The 25,037-nt window shown below is 36.8% G+C and overlaps 1 protein-coding gene and 2 non-coding genes across 9 annotated transcripts in view; all 3 read left to right on the forward strand.

The window, feature by feature from the left end:
• Nucleotides 1-25,037, forward strand: part of CNOT1 (CCR4-NOT transcription complex subunit 1) — a 100,885-nt gene that overhangs the window by 60,477 nt on the left and 15,371 nt on the right. Inside the window, exons 17-39 of one of the 7 annotated variants that reach the window (XM_038530888.1) lie at nt 2,797-2,947; nt 4,149-4,350; nt 5,413-5,559; nt 6,698-6,822; nt 7,241-7,527; nt 8,465-8,543; nt 10,571-10,801; nt 11,121-11,261; nt 12,153-12,332; nt 14,078-14,194; nt 14,540-14,650; nt 14,983-15,060; nt 15,242-15,419; nt 16,219-16,349; nt 18,349-18,645; nt 19,315-19,455; nt 19,548-19,652; nt 20,623-20,742; nt 21,881-22,072; nt 22,828-22,970; nt 23,472-23,580; nt 23,868-24,037; nt 24,681-24,933. In XM_038530888.1, the coding sequence (XP_038386816.1) occupies nt 2,797-2,947; nt 4,149-4,350; nt 5,413-5,559; nt 6,698-6,822; nt 7,241-7,527; nt 8,465-8,543; nt 10,571-10,801; nt 11,121-11,261; nt 12,153-12,332; nt 14,078-14,194; nt 14,540-14,650; nt 14,983-15,060; nt 15,242-15,419; nt 16,219-16,349; nt 18,349-18,645; nt 19,315-19,455; nt 19,548-19,652; nt 20,623-20,742; nt 21,881-22,072; nt 22,828-22,970; nt 23,472-23,580; nt 23,868-24,037; nt 24,681-24,933 (3,688 nt within the window). The remainder of the gene's footprint in view (nt 1-2,796; nt 2,948-4,148; nt 4,351-5,412; nt 5,560-6,697; nt 6,823-7,240; nt 7,528-8,464; nt 8,544-10,570; nt 10,802-11,120; nt 11,262-12,152; nt 12,333-14,077; nt 14,195-14,539; nt 14,651-14,982; nt 15,061-15,241; nt 15,420-16,218; nt 16,350-18,348; nt 18,646-19,314; nt 19,456-19,547; nt 19,653-20,622; nt 20,743-21,880; nt 22,073-22,827; nt 22,971-23,471; nt 23,581-23,867; nt 24,038-24,680; nt 24,934-25,037) is intronic. The other 6 variants (XM_038530891.1, XM_038530890.1, XM_038530893.1 and 3 more) reach the window with 6 other exon arrangements.
• On the forward strand, nt 3,245-3,380 carry LOC119870566. The gene has a single exon (XR_005356233.1). It is a non-coding gene; the product is annotated as a small nucleolar RNA SNORA50 (small nucleolar RNA).
• On the forward strand, nt 13,240-13,377 carry LOC119870563. Its single transcript, XR_005356230.1, has one exon. It is a non-coding gene; the product is annotated as a small nucleolar RNA SNORA46 (small nucleolar RNA).

A 25,037-nucleotide genomic window follows, 5' to 3' on the forward strand; every position in this document is an offset into this window, starting at 1 on the left:
AGTTCAAGAAAGACAAATCATAGCTGATGAATTTCTCCATTTAAAGAAACTAAAGAGGTGACAACTCAATGTAGTAGATTGGATCCTGATCCAGGGGAAAAATATCAGTGAAGTACATTGTGGGAATAATTGATGTAATTTGAATATGGCCTATTTTATCAGTTATAAACTTCCTGGTGTTTATTGTTCTACGTGGTTATATAAGAAAATGTCCATGTTCTTAGAAAAACATAGTACAGTATTTAGGGGCAAAAGATAATGTCATCACAAACTTTTTGGAGGAGAGTGTAGAAAGAATGGCTAAACAAATTGGACAAAATGTATCTAATTAGTGAGTAAAGCATTTATGAGAGTTCCTAATGATATTCTAGCCTCCTATTAGTTTGAAACTGTCTAAGAAAGTTCTTTCACAAAGTTGAAAGTTTTTTCAAATAGTAAAAAATACTTTAACCATAGTTGATGAATTTAAGATACCCAGTATATTAAATTAATATTTTAACACCTGAAATGATTCCTATCATTAGTGACATCTTGATAGTTAAAATTAGCTAATCATTTCTTTTTTGTGTAATACATAAAATAATGTGTCTTAAAATTGTAGGCATTTTGTTTTCAGTGCAGCATAATGATTATTATTTACTACTAGAAGTCATTAACTCATGGCATAGGTATTTTTGCAATGGTTTCTTTTTTTTTTAATATTTTTTATTTATTTGTTCATGAGAGACACACAGAGAGAGGCAGAGACATAGGCAGAGGGAGAAGCAGGCTCCCTGTGGGGAGCCTGATGCAGGACTTGATCCCAGGACCCCAGAATTCCAGGACCCCAGGATCACGACCTGAGCCAAAGGCAGATGCTCAACCACTGAGCCACCAGGCATCCTGGAATGGTTTCTTTTTTAATTAAAAGGGTTCTTTGTGGCTCTTACCCCCGTCTTCCTCTATAGGTAATAATTTTCATTTATATTGATGTTATCTTTGCATTTTTAAAAATATTTATTTGTATGTTTCTCTCTTATAGGAAAGGCAGTATATTATATACTATTGCAATATGCTTTCATTTGATCATATATCCTAGAGTTCACTCCATAGAATTAGAGAGCTTCCTTGTTCCTTTAATTACTGCATAGTACTCCATTGAATAGATGCTTATGCTTTAGTAAACTAGTCTCCTTGGTGAGATTTCTGATTGTTTTTGCTATGTATCATCAATAGTGTTGCAGTAAATAATATGTTGTATCCATTGTCTTTGCCAGTATATATTTGGGATCATAAGAAGTAGAGCTGTTGGGTTAAATGCATGTATAATTTTGTTAGGGTGCTGCAAAATTTCCCTCCATAGGAAGTTTTCCATTTTATATAACTACCAGTAGTGATGAAAATATCTGTTTCCCCGTAGCCTTGCTGATGGAGTATTTGCTAATCTGAAAGATGAAACTCATATGTCCATGAAGTTTTAATTGTAGGAGAGTGGGTATTTTGAACCTAGATACATAGAGGCTAGAGAGAGCTACTCACATTTTTCCTATTTGAACTGTGTTTGCAGCATCTTTTGGAAATTAACAGTTTTAATTTTTATTACTAAGGTAAATAAGTAGACTCACACCTTTAGTACTTGGCATGTGCTTCTTCTTTTCCATGTTATGTTAATATTTTTCTTCCTTGCGTTCTTTAATGGGTGAAAAAAATAACTCCTTGTTCATTTAAATTTGTAATCTATATTGGAGTCACTGTGTCTTTCATATTGGCACAAGAAAGAATTTTTTTTTTTACAAGCAAGAATTTTGTAGATTTTGCTGTAGTGATTTAATGTACAGTTTTTTTCCCCCCAAACTTGAAACCGCGTTGTTCTCTTGAGTGACTACTTTTTATCTCTTGATGCCCAATAGTTAGATTCTGAATTTAGGAGGGAAGATTTAAGATGGTATCAAGTTTGTTAGGGTTGAGGAGTACAAGGGATTTCTACAGTTTTATGAAGCAATAACACCTTAAGAAAGGAAGGTGAGTTTTTCACTAAATAAACATTTATCCTACTTGATGTTTTAGAAGTCAATTCTTTACGTGCTTGTCAAGTGTAGTGACTATGCATGTGGTATTTTTATCTATACTTAAGTAAATGTGTTGTCTTCAACTATGAGAAAATAGTATTGAAATTTCTTCTCTGTTTGGTATGTTGAGGTGTAGGCATAAGTTTTGAAAACTTGGTTGAGGATATGTAATGTTTCTTACAGTGTTTTAAAATATGTTTGTTGTACCATATACAAAGTTTAGTTTCAGAGGTATAAATTAGGTCTCTTCAAGATCGAGCCAGGGCTCAGAAAATCCTTTTGATTAGTGATAGTTGCAAAGACATGGAGTATGGTGGAAATTTAGCTATATGTTTTAGCAGGTTTTCTTTATTAGAAAATTAGGTTTGGAGGATACCTGGGTGGCTCAGCAGTTGAGCGTCTGCCTTTGTCTCAGGAGGACGTGGGATCGAGCCCCGCAGCAGGCTCCTTGCAGGGAGCCTGCTTCTCCCTTTGCCTGTGTCTCTGCTTCTCTCTGTGTGTCTCATACATACATACATAAATAAAATCCTAAAAAAAGAAAGTTAGGTTTGGGGTACCTGTTCTGTTGGGTAAGCATCTGACTCTTGATCTCAGCTCAGGACTTGATCTCAGAGTTGTGAGTTCAAGTCCCACATTGGGCTCCAGGTTGGGCATAGAGCCTACTTAAAAAAAAAAAAAAATCAGATTTGTTTATTTAGGTGTTCTGAGGAATAGAAAGTGACACTTTTCACTTTTCTTCTGTCTTTAGGAGTGTTTCTCAGGAGTTATCAGAAACCATTCTCACCATGGTAGCCAATTGCAGTAATGTTATGAACAAGGCCAGACAGCCACCACCTGGAGTTATGCCAAAAGGACGCCCTCCTAGTGCTAGCAGCTTAGATGCCATTTCTCCTGTTCAGGTAAATGAGTGCTACAACTGGTACATCTGCATTTGTTCATAGACTTGGAATAGAATAAACTTCTACATCATTAGTAATCTCTCAAAGGAAAATTTGTCTAAATTTATTATCTTATAGATACCTGCATGTCTAGCATCCACTACTACATTTTAAAGGAGATCCATAAATAGGCATTGTAGTTGAGGATAGACTTTAATAATTAAATAGAACATAACTCTGAGAGGAAAGATGCAAAACAGTTTATTTAGGTAAATGGTAAGGGCTTTTTAAAATAAGAATAACGTAGACTCGAGAAATAAGCACTGCCTTTGAACCTGATGTGTCTTGTTTGTAGCTTCACGGGCCAAGCAACAGTGCTAGAGCATAAGGACTTGTTATAACTGGGGCTCTTCAGCTCTCAACTGAACTGCTCTTTTAAAAACAAGGTACATTTAAGTTACTCCCTGACACCAACCACCCCCCTTCTCTCTGGGAGCAACATATTCTACTTCTGTTTTCATCTGCATTGATTGGCAGATTGGGGTTTAAGAAAAAAAAAAAGAACATTTAGTGATTCCGCAGGGGCCACTTTATATAAAAGGCATTTTGTTTACCATTTTCTGTGTCATGAAGGTTTGAAAAGAATGCCACAAACTAAGAAACTTGAAAGTTCAGTTATTAGATATTTTAAAAGATCTTTTGGTAAATAGCATACCTTGTTTTTTGTTTGTTTTAAATTAGAGCTGATCTCCAACCCTCAAGATCTTCACATTTTGAGTAGATTTATTTGTTTTGACTGAAAGATTTATTTCTAATTGCTAAACTTTTATTATGTTGAAAATTAAATAACATAGTTTCTTTCTGTTGTAAAGGGGTTTATTGGAAAATTTAAAGACCTTATTTAACAATTGTCCTGTGTCACTATTAAGTGCTTAGTGCTATGGCCTCAGGGCAATTCTTTTAAATGTTACTGTTATTCATGAAGTTTTGTATTCCTCATATTATGGCTCTGGTCCTTTGGCAGAGGCTAACTCTTTAAACCTACTGTCATACAGTAAGAAAAACAACTAGCACAGTTGACTTGATTTGAGGATTTAGGTATCATCATGATTGCTCGGGGTTTTGCAGTTTTATATGAAGAGCTAAAGATTTCTTTACCTGTGTCATATGTCTGTATGTTCTTGAAGTATGTTTAATACATTTTTATAATGTTTTTCTTTAGATTGACCCTCTTGCTGGAATGGCATCTCTTAGTATAGGTGGTTCAGCTGCCCCTCACACCCAGAGTATGCAGGGTTTTCCTCCAAATTTGGGTTCTGCATTCAGTACCCCTCAGTCACCAGCAAAAGCATTTCCACCCCTTTCAACCCCAAATCAGACAACTGCATTCAGTGCTATTGGAGGAATTTCGTCACAGCTTCCAGGTAAGGGGGGAGGGGAGGTAGTGGTGGCTGATGAGAGTGCAGATTATTTGTAAATCTCACTTCACTTTAGTGTGTGGTAAAGTGTTTGGAATCAATTTGATAATGAAAGCTGTTTAAATTATAAAGGCTGTTTCAATCTTCAAAGCTGGGAAGAGAAAACTATACTATGATAATATTCAAATTGTAAGGATTCTGTATTACCAAATGATAGTATAGACAGTAACAACTATTAATCACACTCTGAAAGATGGGGGTTTAGCTAAAGAATTCATAGCTTTATGAATCATTCAAGGTTGGTATAATAAAGGTAGAAAATATTTCACATATCTGATTGAGGTATATGTTCTGCTTCATTGCACCTCACCTACCTTGAAAATGATAGTAAAACCCTAAAACTTTTTCAGTTACTGCAAGTATTTTGGCTTTGAACTTTATATTGAAGTGAAGATTACATTTTTTCTCTTCTCCTTTACCCATTTGTTTCTCCTAAGCTCTCTGCATCTTTTATCTTCAGAGTGTAAGTTTTAGTGTACAAAAATTTAAGGACTGAAAATGTATGACTGTAACCTAATTAACAATGCTGCTATATGGTTTTAGCCCTGATTGTTGATTTATTTAAGTCAAAGCTAACTTCCTTCATAAGGAAGGAAATAACTTCTTAGCATAGTTCTAATTATTATGAATTCTGTTTGCCAGAGTTGAGAGGAATAAGAAAGTCCCGGCTCATGCCACCTGGAAGATAGTATGAAATTCTTTAGAAAAGCAAATCAGTTCCTTTTATTTTGACTCCCTTATTTGTCATATCACATGAGAATATACAGTTAAAGATTTGCATTATAATCTTATTAAGAAAGTAGACTCATGAATAATTCTAAATGCTGATGACATTTTAGGGATTGTCCATTTTTATCTACTTTTATTAATTTAGATTCTCTATAAAATTAGACGTTCTAAGGGAATTTACAAAGATCACTCTTTCAAATGAGATACTGTATCTGTGATGTAAGTGAAGTCAAGAATATGAGTAATGATAAGACTTCTGGCTGCTTTCCTTCTTTCTAGTAGGTGGTCTTGGCACAGGCAGCCTGACTGGTATAGGAACTGGGGCTCTCGGACTCCCTGCAGTGAATAACGATCCTTTTGTACAGAGGAAACTGGGCACCTCTGGATTGAACCAGCCTACATTCCAGCAGAGTAAGATGAAACCTTGTAAGTGGTAGTGTTGTCTGTGATTGTGAAGTGTGACTGATGCACATAAAGCTCTTTAGATTTCCAATTTGTTGCCACTAGAGTTATGTGGACTTAATAAACATTGACTTATTCTTAACTTAAAAATATTGACTTATCCTAATATATTGTTACTAGGGCCATATGTTGATGTGCCTCCTGGATCAGTAGGAATTACTTTTTACAAACTTTGAGTTACTAAAATGAATTAAGGTATCATTCCACCTTTGATCTGGATTGTTAGAAAAGTATGACGGTTAGTAAGAGGTAGCATCTTTTAGGGGCATTACTCTAAAAGTAAGAAATACTGTAAAAAGTCACTTTTAGGAATTTAAATGTATGTATATAAATTTTATACTTGCCCTAAAATTGTGTTGGTGGTGGTTTTTGTTTTTGTTTTTAACAATACAGGAGCAGCCATGAGAATTTCAGATTTCTGTTTCAGCCTGGCAGTTTATAAAGCAATTTATTTTAAGGTTAAAGCTTTTATGATATGTCTAGCCTTATATTTAATAAATATTGCCATATAACATGTATGATGTAACTTGGAAAACAGTTTTTAATGTAAGTTAACTCTCAAAGTCAGAAGTCCTCTTTGTAAATACATAAGTGTGATTTACTTACAAATACCCGTGTTTTTGGACAAAATACTCATTATACAGGATTTGAAAGTATACCAGTTGACTTGAAAATGTTAGTGTGAAAGGCTTGTCTGAATGTTATGTTCTGTAGCATGCTTTGTGTTTTATATCAGTGTGTCATGCACATGCATTGGTAATTCTTACATGTTAGATGTTTTTATTATAAAGTAGTGAAGACTTGTTCATGGCAAGTGAGGTTAAGGGTAAGTGCATTGTGAATTTGAATGTAGTGAGCTTTCATGGTTAAAGCCTGATGAAGAAATAATAAGAACTATAGTCACAAGACAATTTTGATAAAATCTTTTATATGTACCTAAAATACTTGAATATTGATCCATGGCCACTTAATAATTTCTTCATTTTCTTCATTTTTTCCCTTAAAATTAAAATCGTATTGTTCTCTTTGGCTATCCTGTGTGTTTTATGGGCGACTGGGGAATAAGTTGAAATGCCCACTGGTTGCCTTTCTGTTCTAACAGCGGACTTGTCTCAGGTGTGGCCAGAGGCAAATCAGCACTTTAGTAAAGAGATAGATGATGAAGCAAACAGCTATTTTCAGAGAATATATAATCACCCACCACATCCAACTATGTCTGTTGATGAGGTAAGTGTCTAGGGTATTCTAATACTTTATGTAAATGTGAAAGTAAATATCTCTTTCGAAGTTTTTAGAAATTCAGTTCCGAATGTTCTCCTATATCTATGTACCCTTTGAAATCTTAACATTCATCTCAGGCTCAGTGTATTGTTAAATATTTTGCTTAACAATTCTTTTTTTAAAGATTTTTTTCAAGTGTGTTTATTCTTTATAGTAATCTTTACACCTAATGTGGAGCTTGAATGCACGACCCCAAGATGAAGAGATGCTTGCTCTTCTAAATGAGCCAGCCAGCCTCCTCCAACCTTAAAGATTTTGTTTTTAAAAGTATATTCTTTTTAACAATTCTTTGAAGAATATGTAAGGAATGCTTTCCATAATAGTTTTCTTTATGCGTGTTTTGTTTTTGTCTTGCCTTTTCTAGGTATTAGAAATGTTACAGAGGTTTAAAGATTCTACCATAAAGAGGGAACGAGAAGTCTTTAACTGTATGCTGAGGAACTTATTTGAAGAATATCGATTTTTCCCCCAGTACCCTGATAAAGAGTTACATATAACAGCCTGCCTGTTTGGTGGGATAATTGAAAAAGGACTGGTCACTTACATGGCATTAGGTCTTGCCCTGCGATACGTTCTTGAAGCCTTACGCAAGCCTTTTGGTTCCAAAATGTATTATTTTGGGATTGCTGCACTAGATAGATTTAAAAATAGGTGAGTGAATAGGTTTTCTATGAAGCATCTCTCTCTCTCTCTCTCTCTCTCTCTCTCTCTCTCTCTTTTTTAATTAATTAATTTATTTTAGAGAGAGCATATGCCAGAGTGGGAGGGGCGGAAGGAGAGAGCATCTCAAGCAGATTCCACACTAAGCAGAGAGCCCAACTTGGGGCTTGATCTCACCACCTCAAGATCCTGACCTAAGCCAAAACCAATGTCAGGTGCTTAAACTACTGTGCCACCCAGGCACCCCTGAAGCATCTCTTTTTTAATATAATAAAAAATAATAACTATCATTTATCAACTAGTTCTTGTTATGCCTTATTATTATATGTATTTTAACAACTGTATGAAGTAAAAGAGGAGGAATTGAAAAAATTTCTTTATAATTACCAAAGAAGTGGTAGGAAAAGTATAAACTAAAATAGTTCTTTTGTTACTGTTTATTGAAATATACTTTAGATACAGTGAAAGTCACCATTTTAGCTTTTAGTTCTTTGAGTTTTGGCAAAATTTACACAGTTATGTGGCCTCCACTATCGTAATGAAGATACTGTATATTTTTGTCATTCCCAAGCAGTTTTCTTGTTTCCTCCTTTGTAATTTTGTGATCATCTTTGGTCCCTGGCAGTCACTGATCTGATTTCTCTCTAGTATTTCCAGTGTTCTTTAAGCAGAACCTTGCACAGTATTCTTGGAATTAGCATGATGGTTTTGAAATTATTCTGTATTGTATGTTTCAGTAGTTGTGTCTTTTTATTGCTGAGTAGCATTCCATTGTTTGGATTAACTGTGAATTGTTTTTCCATTTACCTGTTCATGAACATTTGAAATTATTTCCAGATAGTAATTTTAGTGGTTCATTGTAATCAAATTTTAACTGAAATAGGACCCTTACATGAAATAATGAATGAGTAAATGTTTTTGTTGACAGATTGAAGGACTATCCCCAGTATTGTCAGCACTTGGCTTCTATCAGTCACTTTATGCAATTTCCACATCATTTACAGGAGGTAAGTGTCTTTAATATCTAAAATCTATTAGTTGGAGAGTTTATTTTAATTTGATTTTGGAATTTCTGGGACTGGCATTAAGATTTCTTAATGATTGGCATGATACAGGGATATATACTATTTGCCATTTTGCAGCTTAATAATAGGTCATGAAAAATGTCATGCTTGGATTATCTTAGTGCTTTTGCTTCATATAATAAAAGTTTTTATCAGCTATTTTAGCTTTATAATGCTGTTGAAGAATATACATCTTGTGCTATTGCTAAGAATTCCTGCATGGTGGGATGCCTGGGTGGCTCAGTGGTTGAGCATTTGCTTTTGGCTCAGGGTATGATTCTGGGTCCGGGATCGAGTCCTGCAATCGGGTTCCCTGAAAGGAGCCTACTTCTTACTCTGACTGTGCCTGTGCCTGTGCCTCTCTCTGTCTCTCATGAATAAATAAAATCTTTTAAAAAATATTAATATGAGCCACGAGTATTGCTCATTCATGTGAGGGATTGGGAGAATATGCCACTATTGTAGTACGATGTAGGAAAGCAGAGTTTTTAATACTAACATGAGAAGTCAGAGGTTTACCACAATAAAATGTGTTTGGAATTCAGATCTGGGAATATAGACCTTGGAAAAGTGAAGACAAAGAGAAGTGGCATGGAAATGATCACACAAAATAGTGGTCTCCAGCAACCCCTCTTAACAAGATAATAGCTAGAGGGTGAGAGAGAGGTTATTTGTATTTCTATACTTAGTCAATTTATTTTTATTTATTTATTTTTAAAAATATTTTATTTATGTGTTCATGAGAGACACAGACAGAAAGAGGCAGAGGGAGAAGCAGACTCCCTACAAGAAGCCCGATGTGGGACTTGATCCTGGGATCATACCCTGAGCCGAAGGTTGAACATTGCAAAATGTTTAACTTCAGAGCCACGCAGGCGTCCCTATACTTAGTCAATTTAAAGTGTTATACTTTATTCAGAAATTGCCTTTCCTATTTGAAAATGCCCTTTATTTTTTTTAAAGATTTATTTATTTCAAAAGTGAGGTTGGGGGGGAAGGGCGGAGGAGAGAGTCTTAAACAGAAGCCTTGCTGAGTGTGGAACCCAACACGGGGCTTGATTTCACAACCCTGAGATTGAGCCAAAATCAAAAGTTGGATGCTTAACCAACTATGCTACCCAGGTGCATCGAAAATGTCCTTTTTTGATTAAAGTTATATGTCTAGATAGTTTTTTGTTTTTTGTTTAGAAAGGGAGGGGGAGGGGCAGAGGGAGCAAGAAAATCTTAAGCAAGGCTCTTCACCCAGTTCAGAGCCAGATGCGTGCAGGGCTCGATATCACAGTCCTGAGATCATGACTTGAGCTGAAATCAAGAGTTGGACACTTAACCGACTGAGCCACCCAGCCACCTCTGGATAGTATTTTTTTTGTTTTGTTCAGGCCTAAACTGCTGGAAATAGGATCAGGAACCATCTATCAGTTTTCTAATTTGTGTATGGAAAGGTGGTTGAGTGGTCTGTGAAATTGAAAGAAGTCTGCCCTCTTGCTTATTACTCTCTCGTTGGCTGGGCTTTCTACAATGTGTTCCTTTATTTTGTAGTTATAGCTTTATTGGGAGGTAACTCACAGTGTATTTTTTTAGGCCTTAGGTTTCTCATCAGCATCCAATAAAAGAGATCAATTCAGTATAGAAATTAAAAATGTTAAAGTTTACATGTATTAAGGGATTTATGGAAGTATATATGAAGGTATCGGTGGCGGCTGTTTTGTAAGTTCTTCTCTAGAGTAGTTCCCTTGTAAATATTTTAAGACATACCAATATTTTACCTCCTAAAGAGTTCATGGTATCTACTTATGTATAATATATATATATATATGAATATGGACCAGAATGAGGCAAGGAGTGAGGGATATAGATGAACCAGAGGAGTGGTCTGAGGATTTCTCCCTTCTGAGAAGTGAGGGGAATGTAATTCTGAATTTTCAGTTTTTGTAAAGTCTTTTAATGTCTTTCCCTCTCCCTGTCCCTAGTATATTGAGTATGGACAACAATCTAGAGATCCTCCTGTGAAAATGCAGGGCTCTATTACAACCCCTGGAAGTATTGCACTGGCTCAGGCCCAGGCTCAGGCCCAGGTTCCAGCAAAAGCTCCCCTTGCTGGTCAGGTTAGCACGATGGTAACCACCTCAACAACCACCACTGTTGCTAAAACGGTTACAGTCACCAGGCCAACCGGAGTCAGCTTTAAGAAAGATGTGCCAGTAAGTAGATCTTTTTTCTTTTCTCGGGTATTTTATGTTGTAATGTCTCCAGTAGTGAGCATTATTTTAATTTTAATATAAATATCACATGCCTACTAAATGTAAAGACCAGCATTTCTTCTTTATTATCTCCCCTCCCCAGATTTCCCAGAGGCAGGCACTATTAATAGTTCAATATATATTTTTGCCAACACTTTCCAGTGTACAGTTGTGTATATACCATGTGTATGTTTTTTTACTAAAGGAATCAGTATACATTTTCCCCTGGGATTTGTCAAGCAGGCATTTCAGTTTATGTTCTGTACTTTATTTTTTTTAGCCTTCTATTAATACTACAAATATAGACACGTTGCTTGTGGCCACAGATCAAACTGAGAGAATTGTAGAGCCCCCAGAAAATATCCAAGAGAAGATTGCTTTTATCTTCAATAATCTCTCACAGTCAAATATGACCCAAAAGGTGAGCACAATGTAATAGTTTATATACCATTATGAATGCTGTCTATTCTTACCCATAACGGGTTGGGGGGATTTATTCTTGATGTTTTGCACCCTTTGTAATACTTTAAAGGTTGATAGAATCAAAACAAGGAGAATGTAGATATACAATTAGTGGCTAAGGTTTTTGTAGACATTAAACAGCACTAGTTTTGCAGTTAGTTTCACAGGCTTTTGAAGTAATGGTCTCATCATGGTGGAAGGTTTCACTTCTGTCTCATCGCAACTCATGTCCTCCCAGAGACCATTCAGAGTTTTTATTAAGTGTCTAAGAACTGAGGTAGACTTTGTGCAAAGCATAAGAAATCCTTACCTTTCAAGATTATATTATAAGGTATTGGAAATGTGTACTTTAGCCAGTAAGATTAGCCTGAACAAGTATTTTTTGAGATATTATCCATATGCCATCTTTCAAAATCCCACCAGAATTGATTAGGGGGAAATAAGCTGTTATTGTCCTTTTGGAAGAGAAGTTTCCTGGAGATGGAAATTTAGGGAAAAAAAAGTTTTGGCATTAGGTCTGTTTATGATAGGTTGTACATTAATAATTTATTCAATTTTTGTCAAATGGAGAGTTGAGTAAAATGGAGGTGAGGGACTTCATGTTTTATAATTTTAAAGCTGAAAGCGGCCATAGATGTTTTAGTCCTTATCTCCCACAGTTTGAGAGATGACTGATTGTACTAACATGGAATTGAATATATATACTTAATGGCATATGTCTGATATGGGGAGCAAATAAAGCATGGTGCTTTAGCATCAAATTTTGCAAGGAGCCACATGTTGTGGTATTGATCACAGGAAAAAACACAAGACTGTATTTTATCTTTTAATTGTCATATTGGTTGGCTAGGTTGAAGAACTAAAGGAAACTGTGAAGGAAGAATTTATGCCTTGGGTTTCACAATACCTGGTTATGAAGAGAGTCAGTATTGAGCCAAACTTCCACAGCCTCTATTCAAACTTCCTTGACACGCTGAAGAACCCTGAATTTAATAAGATGGTTCTGAACGAGACCTACAGAAACATCAAAGTAAAATTTAGTTCTTGTATTTCTTTTCGTTACTGTTCTGAATTTGGAAATACCTGATTGTACAAGCAGAATTTTGGGGGATAGGTTGGCTGTTTTTTTCCTATATGTTGTCTATATTAGGTTATTTATGAAAGTTGCCCTAGGGTTTGTTTCAAATATGGAATTAAAATTCACGAAGAATTTGTTTTTATTTTTATTTATTTATTTTTTAAAAGAATTTAGTTTTATAGACGTGTACTGTTTATTTTGAAAGTAGCTATACTATTCTATTTTCATCATTCCATGCACAATTTAGAATCTTTATCTTCTATTGATGTCTTTAACTTTTTTCCCCTTCATATATGTAATAGGCTCTTAGCTGGAGTCCCTCAGGTTCTTTTTCAGGTCTTATAGAAAGATTAATAACTTATAATAACTTTGTTAAAAAGACAATGTTGCAGTGAATCTTTTATGTCTTCTTTTTTTTTTATTTTTTTATTTATTTATGATAGTCACAGAGAGAGAGAGAGAGAGAGAGAGGCAGAGACATAGGCAGAGGGAGAAGCAGGCTCTATGCACCGGGAGCCTGATGTGGGATTCGATCCAGAGTCTCCAGGATCGCGCCCTGGGCCAAAGGCAGATGCCAAACCGCTGCGCCACCCAGGGATCCCCTTTTATGTCTTCTTAAGTGCCACATATTCTAGCCTTATTTGTGGAATAGCTATTGTGAAGGATTCTCCGCAGTTTAGAGTCAGAGATTTCCTAGTGTGCTAACACTTGTTCCATAAAATTAGGTATTTTATTTTTCAGGAGGATTAATGTTTCAAGAAAGCAGCATACAGCTCTAATTATTCTTTGCATAACTTGGGGCATTGGTAAAAAAAAAAAAAAGAAAGAAAAAAAAACTTGGGGCATTGGTTTAGGAATCAGCACTATATTTAAACCTGTGGATGGGAATTTTCCCCATTCTTGGTTACGCTGTAGTGCAAAAGAATTCCTGGCTCTTTATGCTGCACAGCTGACATTGTGCCATTCTGCTGTTGCTGAATAGAGTTAAGGAACATAACTATAATCACCTTTTTTTATCTGATTGCAGTGTGATTGGGATGTGAAAGTTTCCACATATTCTAAAGCAAAATTTCAAGATACTTTTAAACAAATTTAAATTATAACTTTGTAGCCATAAATTTTATGGGGTAACCTATAGTAGATGTATGTAATGTGCATGCCCCAAAACATTCATGTGATGGTTATGTCCCACATTGGAAATTAAGAACTAGAGAATTAATGAAATAGCTATTCTAGAAATTTTAAAAGAAGTGTTATTATACTGTGTTTCAGAAAGCTGTTTTAGTTCTCTGTAGTGATAAATAGTGACCTGGATAATACTAAAGACTGCAGTAGGTAATTGTGAACGTGGTTACGTTTTTCCATATGCTTGTTGTCTTGAAGGACTTGGAAGCATCGCTTTAATCATCATTTGAATTGAATGTTTGCTCTTCAAAACTAGATTTGCAATTGGGTGTCTGCTTCAAACCTAGCTAAAATTATCAGTTTTCAAATACTTTTCTCTGGGACTATAAATGAGCCTTTGTAGAGTTATATGGAATAGATCTACTCTGGGGACATGTTCTCACAATTGATGGCTCATTTTAAATGTAGGATAAAGTGGAATTCTCAGTTGAGTTTCTTTCTTTTTTTTCTTTTTTTGAGAATTTTTTTTCTTAAGCTCATTTTCTGTCTTTCTTAATCTTATACCATTTCAGGTGCTCCTGACCTCTGATAAAGCCGCAGCAAATTTTTCAGATCGTTCTTTGCTGAAGAATTTGGGACATTGGCTAGGAATGATCACTCTAGCTAAAAATAAACCCATCTTACACACTGTGAGTTCCAGCCAGAGGTTACGTAAAACTTGAGAATGTTCATATATAGCATATTATGTCTAAAAATCTGGACTTTATTTGGTACTATTTTTTTAATGATTATTGGGTGTTTGTAAGAGTTTGGCGCATGTTTTGAATCAAATTGTGGCATGCTTATGATCCTACATTATTTAGCAGGATAAACACAAGCCAGTAAGGGATGGCTGTCATTCCTTTTTGTAAGGCAGGGTCTTATTATATTGATTCCTAATTTGGGAATCCGTTTGGCAAGATACCTTTCTTTTAGTACTTTTTGAGGGGTTTTGAAGTATATTCCCAACTTTTAAAATATTTTTCTTATTCTAGGACTTGGATGTAAAATCTTTGCTGTTAGAGGCTTATGTAAAAGGACAGCAGGAGTTGCTCTATGTAGTGCCCTTTGTTGCCAAAGTCTTAGAATCTAGCATTCGTAGTGTGGTGAGTAGATTTTAATACTTTATTGATGGTTAATTTGTAATAATTAGTTTGTTTCAGCAAAAGGGCAAGAGATTATATCCTTAGTTCTTAGGAATGTAGAGCTAGTTTAGTCAGTCTTAGAGAAACTTGGATTTCCAGTGTGAGAGGCTAAGGTAACATTATTTTAAATCTGATTTTAATGGATGGCTTTTGGTTTTGGTGTTTTCGTAAAATATGATATAGATTGGAAAAGTAAGGATTTTGTTATGGGCACATAAGTGCTTAACTATTTTAAATAATACAAATTAAATAATGGTTTTTGGGGCCAGCTTAACATAGTAGCTTTTCTTTAGGTTTTTAGGCCACCCAACCCCTGGACAATGGCAATTATGAATGTATTAGCAGAGCTACATCAGGAACATGACTTAAAGGTAAATTTAAAGGCTGCTTTATCCTTTGGGGCATTCTCTGCCTTCACATTATTAAAATTTACAGGAAAGGTAGAGTATTTGGTGGGGGGAAGGGAAGCACTGTAACATTTGGGTGAGAACAGTAGATGTTGTGAATAAAGCTACATTAAAACAATTCTATTCAAATATTTGAATCCTGCAGTTAAACTTGAAGTTTGAAATTGAGGTCCTCTGTAAGAACCTCGCATTAGACATCAATGAGCTAAAACCTGGAAACCTCCTAAAGGATAAAGATCGCCTAAAGAACTTAGATGAGCAACTCTCTGCTCCAAAGAAAGATGTCAAGCAGCCAGAAGAACTCCCTCCCATCACAACCACAAGTAAGTGTGATAATTAGCCCTCTGCTTACCAGAATCTTCTTAAATGGTTCATCTTCATGCATATAGCAAGTTAAAAATATCCACATAATGTGGTGCTGAAATTTCACAAACTTTTTGGTAAGCTATCTAAATTATTAAGGAAAAGTTAGTTTTAGGTAGGCATTGCCTTAGGTATTAGAAGCCATCTAATAATTCATAAAATATTCTTAACTCAGTATCATTAATCATATCCCAAATAAGCCAGATTATCTTTTACATTGTTTGAATTCTCAGAACTGCATGGCATGATGGTCTATGTTATTCCTCAAATCTTAGGCTGGCCAGACTACCAACTAGACTGCATGGGGAGTGAATTATTATACTTGGATCATGTAAATTGGAAGTATGGGGGCTATGGGAGTGTTGAATGAAAGATTCAGATGTGAGTTAGAATAAACTAGCTTTTCATTCTCTCTTAGTCTGCAGTATCTAAGAATCCCCAAATGAAACCAGGCAACAGCCTAGACTGGAACAAAGAATAATCCAGCAAGGCTTGGGTTTACTAATGCAGCATGTCCTCACAGTTGATTTACTTGCTCTGGGGCATTGTCACTGACATAGTTTTACATACTTTGTTCAAATCTTTAAAACAACAGAAGTTTTCTTATTGTAATTTAGGGTGGAAAAAATCTGACCTGTATTCCGGTCCACCAGGAAACTAAATCTAGTTAATCTAATGAAAAATCACTTGATAGCCTGCTAATGTTACAGTAAAGAAGTTTGCTTTTTATTAGCTCTTGTTTTATCTTTTAATATTTAGCAACTTCTACAACACCAGCTACCAGTACCACTTGTACAGCCACGGTTCCACCACAACCTCAGTACAGCTACCACGACATCAATGTCTATTCCCTTGCAGGCCTGGCACCACACATTACCCTAAATCCAACAGTAAGTAAACACTGCTCCATTCCCCAGTTCCTACTTTGTGACAGGATAAATTGGCCACCTTCCTTTCCTTTTTCCCCCTTCTTCTGGATTTTTAGCAAAGAGCAGGAATTGGGAACTGCTATGTAGTACAGCTTGGATTTTTTTCTACTCTAAGAGTAGAGTATCATCTGTATTGTTCCTCATATCTAAATCCCGAGATTAATCAGCTGGCAATATAATTACAGTCACCAGGAATTCCTTCCAGAAATCAAAAGATCCTTGGGGTGTTCATAGCTTTTTTGCTCTTTATTTTCGTTGTCATGCCATCTTTAGCGTTACATTATGCCATTTCTTTTGGCAGATGGTTTGAACTGAGTTGTTTCCTATGTGTGTATTTAAATCTCTAGGCAAGGGTCTAGAAGTGGAACTTAATACTTTAAGTTAAATTTCTGTAGCTTGGTTATAGGAGGAAGTTTAGTTTGAAGTCCTGTAAGATTCCTATTTTTTTTTCTTTTTTTTTTTTTTAAGATTCCTATTTTTAAAAGGTAGTATTTTATTCTGGTATGTTCAGAGTGATGATTATCTTCTGGTTTTTATTCTCCTTTACACTTGTTCAAAATCAGATACTTGGAGTATGATAATGGTCTTTTTTATTTTTTACTTTTTTTTTTTTTTAAGATTTTATTTATTCATTCATGAGAGACAGAGAAAGAGAGGCAGGCAGAGGGAGGAGAAGCAGGCTCCATACAAGGAGCCCCATGTGGGATTTGATCCCAAAATCCAGGATCACACTCGGAGCCAAAGGCAAACGCTCAACCGCTCAAAGGCAAACGCTCAACCTCTGAGCCACCCAGGGGTCCCTGATCTTTGTTTTTTAGAAACTGAAAATATTCACAAATACAGGAGTAAATAACATTAATACATCGAGCCTCCCCTCCCCCCCTTAAGGACATAAAGAAAGAGATCATTTTAACCTGCCCCCTGCACTATGTTTTGGGGAGAGGGGGCAGACCTGGATCTAGAAAACGTGATTTCCCTTTATGACACTGTCAGTAATCTGAATACTTTTTTGTATCCAGCATGAATATTTTTAAAATTTCCTACAAAGCCATTAGTTAAATAGATGAAGTATTAGGGCATAGTTTGTTTCCCTGAGATAAAAGATTGTAAATAGTCTTTAAAGTAAAGCAAAATGGCTTTCAACATATGGTAGTATAAATGTTTGCTATTCTGAATTATTTGTAGTAATGTTTTTTAAGAAATCCTTTTCACTGTAAACTTGATTCTTTTTGCAATTCTCCAAGCAACTAAAAAAATTACTTTCTTTAAGAGAGTATTTAAGCTACGGACGCGTGGATGGCTCAGTGGTTGAGCATCTGCCTTTGGCTCTAGGTGTGATTCACAGCAGGATTCAGGGATTGAGGAGCCTGCTTCTCCTTCTGCCTGAGTCTCTGCCTCCCTCTCTGTGTTTCTCGTAAATAAATAAAACCTTAAAAAAGTACTTAAGCTACATGGGGTGCCTGGATGACTCAGTCTGTTAAGCATCTGCCTTTGGCTCATGTCATGATCTTGGGGTCCTGGGATTGAGCCCCGTGTTGGCCTCCCCTCTCAGGGAGTTTCCTTTTCCCTCCCTCTCTGCCCCAGCTCATGTGCTTGGACAGATTCTCTTTCTCTCTCAAATAAATCTTAAGGAAAAAAAAAAAAAAAAAAGTACTTAAGCCACAGATTTTAACTAAGCAAGCATGTAATGTACCCTATAATAAAAAATTTGCCCATCTGTCTTAGACTTTTTTAAAAAAATTGAAGATACATCTATTGTCACATATCACAAGGTATACTGAATACTACTCTCTTTGTAGCTTAGCTTCTATTTCCTGTGTTTTTCACTGCTTAATTTAAGGTAGACACTGGTAGTTAATGATTAATTTGTAGTAACTTCCAAAAGTCATGGGTGTGATTACCGATGAAAGTTGGGTTGTCTTAAACAACTGTTGACTTAACTTGTTTTTTCCCCACCTAGATTCCGTTGTTTCAGGCCCATCCACAGTTGAAGCAGTGTGTGCGCCAGGCAATTGAACGGGCTGTCCAGGAGCTGGTCCATCCTGTGGTGGATCGATCAATTAAGATTGCCATGACTACTTGTGAGCAAATAGTCAGGAAGGATTTTGCCCTGGATTCTGAGGAATCTCGAATGCGAATAGCAGCTCATCACATGATGCGTAATTTAACAGCTGGAATGGCTATGATTACCTGCAGGGAACCTTTGCTAATGAGCATATCTACCAACCTGAAAAACAGTTTTGCCTCAGCCCTACGTGTACGTTGATTATGTTCTTGGTGTAGTACACAATTCTTTATTTCTTGTCTGAAAGAGTTTTTCTTTGCATATCACATTTGTTTGATGCCTTCCTTTCTCTCAGATTGTAAATTCCATGAGGTGAAGCATCACATTTGTTTTTTGCTCACTATTATGTCCTCAGTATGGTGTTTGGCAGATAGTAGATCTCCAAATATTTATTGGTTTAAGGAAGTGACGGATAGAAAAAAGTGTCTAAGTTAGCAATCTTGTTTATCACTAAAAATTTAGATTAAAGCACTTGGAATAGGGATAGTACAAAGTAATTTTGGAAAGTGACTTCGTGCACACACACGCAGAAGCACACACTCCAGTAACTCATTTGTTTTGAGTCTTGCATGTCATATTTTCTTTCATTGCTTACTGTTTTCGTATTGTGCATATCAGAACAGCCTGATAAGTAAAATGTTTTGGGTGAATAGTATTTTCATCTTGTATACAGATGAAAATGATTATTAGGCTATTTCATGGTCACAGCTGATGAGTCATAAGTGGAGTCAGGGCTTTTTGTTTCGTTTTGTTTTTTTTATTTGTCTAGGTATTGCCATCCACAGAAAGACATCCACTCTTATGTCTTAACCATCCACAGAAAACTTTAAATTGTTTTCTTTTTGTTTCTTCTTCCAATAGACTGCATCCCCACAACAAAGGGAAATGATGGATCAGGCAGCTGCTCAGTTAGCTCAGGACAATTGTGAATTAGCTTGCTGTTTTATTCAGAAGACTGCAGTAGAAAAAGCGGGCCCTGAGATGGACAAGAGATTAGCAACTGTAAGTGTTTACATTTACCATTTAAGTATTTTTTTTTTCTATTTAAGAAAATGCCTCATAACAAGAACCTCAGTGACTTTTTTTATTTGCAGGAATTTGAGCTGAGAAAACACGCTAGGCAAGAAGGGCGCAGGTACTGTGATCCTGTTGTGTTAACATACCAAGCTGAGCGGATGCCAGAGCAAATCAGGCTGAAAGTGAGAATCGGGGCTTTGTCTTTCTCTGACCATCTTTGTTTTCTTTCTATTCTTGTTGCTTAAGCTCTTCACTAAGACAGTGGGGTTGTATATTTCTGAGACAGATCCTACCTCAGTAGCATATCATTTGAAGGCTACCTGTGGAGAAGGCATGAAAGATAACTTAGATGGGGGTGCCTGGCTGGCTCAGTTGGTAGAGTGTGACTCTTGACTTTAGGGATGGAGTTCAAGCCTCATGTGAGGGATTACTTAAAGTTACTTACTTTAAAAGATTTCCTAAAGATAAAATCTTTCAAATACGTATATATTTAAAGAGGGTAATCTTAGAGGCAGCCCAGGTGGCTTAGCGGTTTAGTGCCGCCTTCAGCCCAGGGTGTGATCCTGGAGACCCCGGATTGAGTCCCATGTCAGGCTCCCTGCATGGAGCCTGCTTCTCCCCCTGCCTATGCCTCTGCCTCTCTCTGCCTCCCGCCCCCCCATAATTAAATAAAATCTTAAAAAAAAAAAAAAAAAGGATAACCTTAGATGTATGCACCTCCCAGTTGGTTGAAGTGTTACCATAAAGAGTTCATGTCCTTGTTTGGTTTTACAACTTGGTCTTTCCTTCTGGTACTTAAGTTTTTATTGCTAGTTACTTACTATGAAAAGATCATGTGAGAAATCTGATAATTTTACCAGCTCCACTGGAGAATTGGGACTTGTTTTGGTCCAATCTGAAGCATTTTCCAGTGGAAAAACTCAAATGAATTTATCAATGAAGGGGACTCTTGACAGGAATCAGGGAAATGGGAAACACTGAATTGCGTGCAAACCGTACTCAGTCATGCACACAACGTCAATATGTTGCAGTGACTCCTCAGTCCCCTCTCAGAACCCCCGTGATTATTCCTATGCAAACTTTCCACTTTCAAAAAACTTGGGTTCAGTTCTGTAAAGAGGATCCTGTCAAAATTGTTCTTCTTCTTTCCAGGTTGGTGGTGTGGACCCAAAGCAGCTGGCTGTTTATGAGGAGTTTGCACGCAATGTGCCTGGCTTCTTGCCCACAAATGATTTAAGTCAGCCCACGGGATTTTTAGCTCAACCCATGAAGGTAAGTCATTGCCTGGGATTAAATTGAGTGTTTTACATTTTACTTTGAATGTTTTTATCTGTTAACCTATCACTTGCTTCCTGTGAGCTTAAGTTAGGAGGAAAACTTAACCCCACAATTATTGAGTATATCTGTTCTTTGTATCAGCTCAGCACTGGCATATGGGGGACACCCCCCCCCCCATGAAATTGATTTTCATGTTTGGCCTAACTAGAGGAATTTACATGGGTGATCCACATGGCTTCGCCTGTTTTTATTTGTTTTGGTTTTGTTTGTTTTGTAAAGACATTTTGAAATAGTCATATACAGAAAACTTGAATATATAGGAAGAAACATTTTCCCCCTGAACCATTTGAATATACAATGCTGACCCTTAGGTCCCAGTCACTCTTGAATACTTTGGTCTGTATTATCTAAAAAGACATTCTCCTGCCAGTACTGCCATTGAAATCAGGAAGTTAACACCGATATATTGATACTTAATTAGTCCTCGTTCAGGTTTTATCAAGTGTCTCAGTATCACTTTTTTATAGTAAAAGGCCCTATTTCAGAATTGCACATTTCAGTTAGTTATATTTTTTAAATTCACCCCAGGTTGGTCTGTTAGAACACTTCTTCCTCCTCTTTTATGATCTCAAGACTTCTACAGACTATAGGCCAGTTATTTTCTAGAACGGCTTGATTTGGGTTTGTCCAATATATGTTCTCAGGAATAGATCTAGATAGTGCATTTTTGATAGGTTTATCACAGAAATGATTTTGTGTTATTCTATCAGGCTTTGATAGCTGGACTGAATACTATTTTCCATGATTTGGATTACCTAATTTCCTAGGCTGTATCCTATCCCATTATTTATCTTGCTTGCTTTAATTACTTGATTGTGTGATGGGTTTTCCTCAGTCAAATGAAATACACCCCCCCACCCCCACCCACCCCCACTGGCAATCCCTGCCTTGCACTTCACTGCCCCACCTAATGTTATTAAGATTGAATAGTTCAGGAAGGGGAAAGGAAGAGAACCCTTCTATGTTTCAATGAGAAAAAAATTCAGTGAGTAAACATACTAAATGACTTTTTAATTGCTGCACGAAAAATCTTTAAAATTTTCCTTTTTGGTTGTCTCCTTCTGTAAAACAGCAAGCTTGGGCAACAGATGATGTAGCTCAGATTTATGATAAGTGCATTACAGAATTGGAGCAGCACCTGCATGCCATCCCACCAACTTTGGCCATGAATCCTCAAGCCCAGGCTCTTAGAAGTCTTTTGGAGGTTGTAGTATTATCTCGAAACTCTCGGGATGCTATAGCTGCTCTTGGATTGCTCCAGAAGGTTAGTTATTAAATGTTACCTTTTTTTTTTTTTTTTTTTTTAAAGATTTTATTCATTCATGAGATACGGCGGGGGGGTGGCGGGGCGGTTTGCAGAAACACAGGCAGAGGGAGAACCAGGCTCCATGCAGAAGCCTGACATGGGACTTGATCCCGGGACTCCAGGATCACACCCTGGGCCGAAGGCAGGCGCCAAACTGCTGAGCCACCCAGGGATCCCCTTAAATGTTACTTTTAAGAAGAGACTAAAATATAGTGACTCACACCACCATCTCCTTAAGTTATCCTAAGATTTTAGAATTCAGATAAAACAAATTCTGTTTGGTAATAAGGCAAGTAATTTTCTCTAGAATGTAGTCATGACAGTCATCAATGGTGAAATGGGACAGAAATTTTTCATTAAGAGTTTTTGAAAATATAGTTAAGAAACTTTAAAAGATAGCACTTTAGATTTGGTGAAATAGATTGATCCAAGTACTTGGGTGATGTTGGGAGGGTTGGTGGGGAACATTGGATTTTCACCCTGTAGGGATGGTGGGGCATTTCCTGTGTAGAACACTGAATATAAACTAGATAAAATTTAAAGAGTTGTGTGTGTTAGGGTAAGTGAAAAGCATTTTGGTGAGTGCAGGCATTGTTAAATGGAGGCTTTAGAAGCTATGTTGTAGTTTTTGTTAAGGTTTGGTTTTTGACTTTGATGGTTGGGCCGCGAGTCCTGTATTTTCCATGTTTGTGACTACTGTTTTTCTTCCATAGGCTGTAGAGGGTTTATTAGATGCCACAAGTGGTGCTGATGCTGACCTATTGCTGCGCTACAGGGAGTGCCACCTTTTGGTGTTAAAAGCTCTTCAAGATGGCCGGGCATATGGGTCTCCGTGGTGTAACAAACAGATCACAAGGTTAGTAGCCATCTTAGAAGAGTACTATTTATTGGAGTGCTTTCTAACATACATGCCCTGTTTGTGTCCAGAGATTTCCTTTTTCTAGAAGGTAAATGGGACATTTGTCCAATTCTAAGTACTGAGAATAGTTGATTGGTTGGCCTTTTCCCATTTGGTACACATGATGAGTATGGAAAACCAGTACCTTGCATTGGGGGATAAATTGTAGATCATTGGTTTTAGAAGGTTTCGATGATTTCATAGCAGTGGTGTTCATATATAAATATTTCAGTGTCTTAAGTGGAATGCTTTGTTTTCTAGGCTTTGAAAGAAAAACTTGAGTTATAACACTAGGCTGTCTGTTCTACTTCATTATTGGCTCTTTTGAACCTTAGATACTAATTTGCAGTTGGTTCTCAAAGCATCCTTAATTTGGAACAAATTACAATTGGATAAAACGGGTTATTTTACTTGATACGGTATGGTTAGGTCTTTTCTCTAAAGACATAATTTTTCTAGGTGCCTAATTGAATGTCGGGATGAGTATAAATATAATGTGGAAGCAGTGGAGTTGCTCATTCGCAATCATTTGGTTAATATGCAGCAGTATGATCTTCACCTAGCTCAGGTATGGAAGAAAGTTTGTTTTTTGTTTTTAAGATTTATTTATTCATGAGATACACAGGGAGAAAGGCAGAGACATAGGCAGAGGGAGAAGCAGGCTCCATTCAGGGAGCCCGATGCGGGACTCGATCTTGGGACTCTGGGATCATGCCCTGAGCTGAAAGGCTCAACCACTGAGCCACCCCAGTGTCCCGAAGAAAGTTTCTTAAAAAGGAAAAGAGACTCTGGTAGTTGGGAAGTGTGTTTGCTTTAAGTGTTGTCTATCTTACATTGTGCTTTCTGTGTTGCCAGTCAATGGAGAATGGTTTAAATTACATGGCCGTGGCATTTGCTATGCAATTGGTAAAAATCCTATTGGTGGATGAAAGGAGTGTTGCTCATGTTACTGAGGCAGATCTATTCCACACCATTGAAACTCTCATGAGGATTAATGCTCACTCCAGAGGCAATGCTCCAGAAGGGTGAGGATGAAATGTTTTGGGATCTTTGTGTATGTAGTCTATGAAGGAGCTTTAGAAATGAATGTGCAGACTTACTAACAATACCTGTTAACAACTGCTGTACCTACAATATGTGGGAAAACTTTAATGAGGCCTGATGTTGTCCCTTGAAGTATGAAAGCTTAACTAATTGACAAGGCTTCTTGCTATAGAGCATGTAGTACACACAGTACTAGACTTGATATTAAGAGCCCTGTGTTTAGGGCACTTTTAAAATCTGATTTTAGGCAAGTTGATTTATGTTTTCTTAAATAAAATAGAAGTAAAATATCTCAAAGAATTGTTGATAAGATAAATAATAAACCATGGCACAGGGTAGGCAAACTGTCAGTATTTGTTGACCATGAACATTAGCTCCATTTCAACTGGCACTTTTTGCGGGGCGGGGGCGGGGGGGGGGGGGGCGCGTCAAGAAGTGGCATACCCAAGTTTGGTCTTTTGCATGTTATGTGGTCATGAGTAAACAGAAGAACCCAAGGATAATTTTGTTTATGTATGGAAATCACTAAAGTGGTTTCTGTTAAATAAACAAATTGTCCAACTGTATGTCTGTGAAGTCACAACCATGAGTAGACTGATTTTCACTCTGGATTTATTGTACTAGATTGCCCCAGCTGATGGAAGTAGTGCGATCCAACTATGAAGCAATGATTGATCGTGCTCATGGAGGCCCTAACTTTATGATGCATTCTGGAATCTCTCAAGCCTCAGAGTACGATGATCCTCCAGGCCTGAGGGAGAAGGCAGAGTATCTTCTGAGGGAATGGGTGAATCTCTACCATTCAGCAGCAGCTGGCCGTGACAGTACCAAAGCTTTCTCTGCGTTTGTTGGACAGGTAGAGCTTTTGGAAAGAAAGGTGCTTTTTATTCAACATAAGTAGGGTGTGATGCCTCCAATATTTAAGCTCAGTATTATGTACCTGTGGTCAGACAGTTTACCTCCATACTCATGTAAACCAAA

This window comes from Canis lupus, chromosome 2 (genome assembly GCF_011100685.1).
Source record: "Canis lupus familiaris isolate Mischka breed German Shepherd chromosome 2, alternate assembly UU_Cfam_GSD_1.0, whole genome shotgun sequence".
Lineage (NCBI taxonomy): Eukaryota > Metazoa > Chordata > Mammalia > Carnivora > Canidae > Canis > Canis lupus.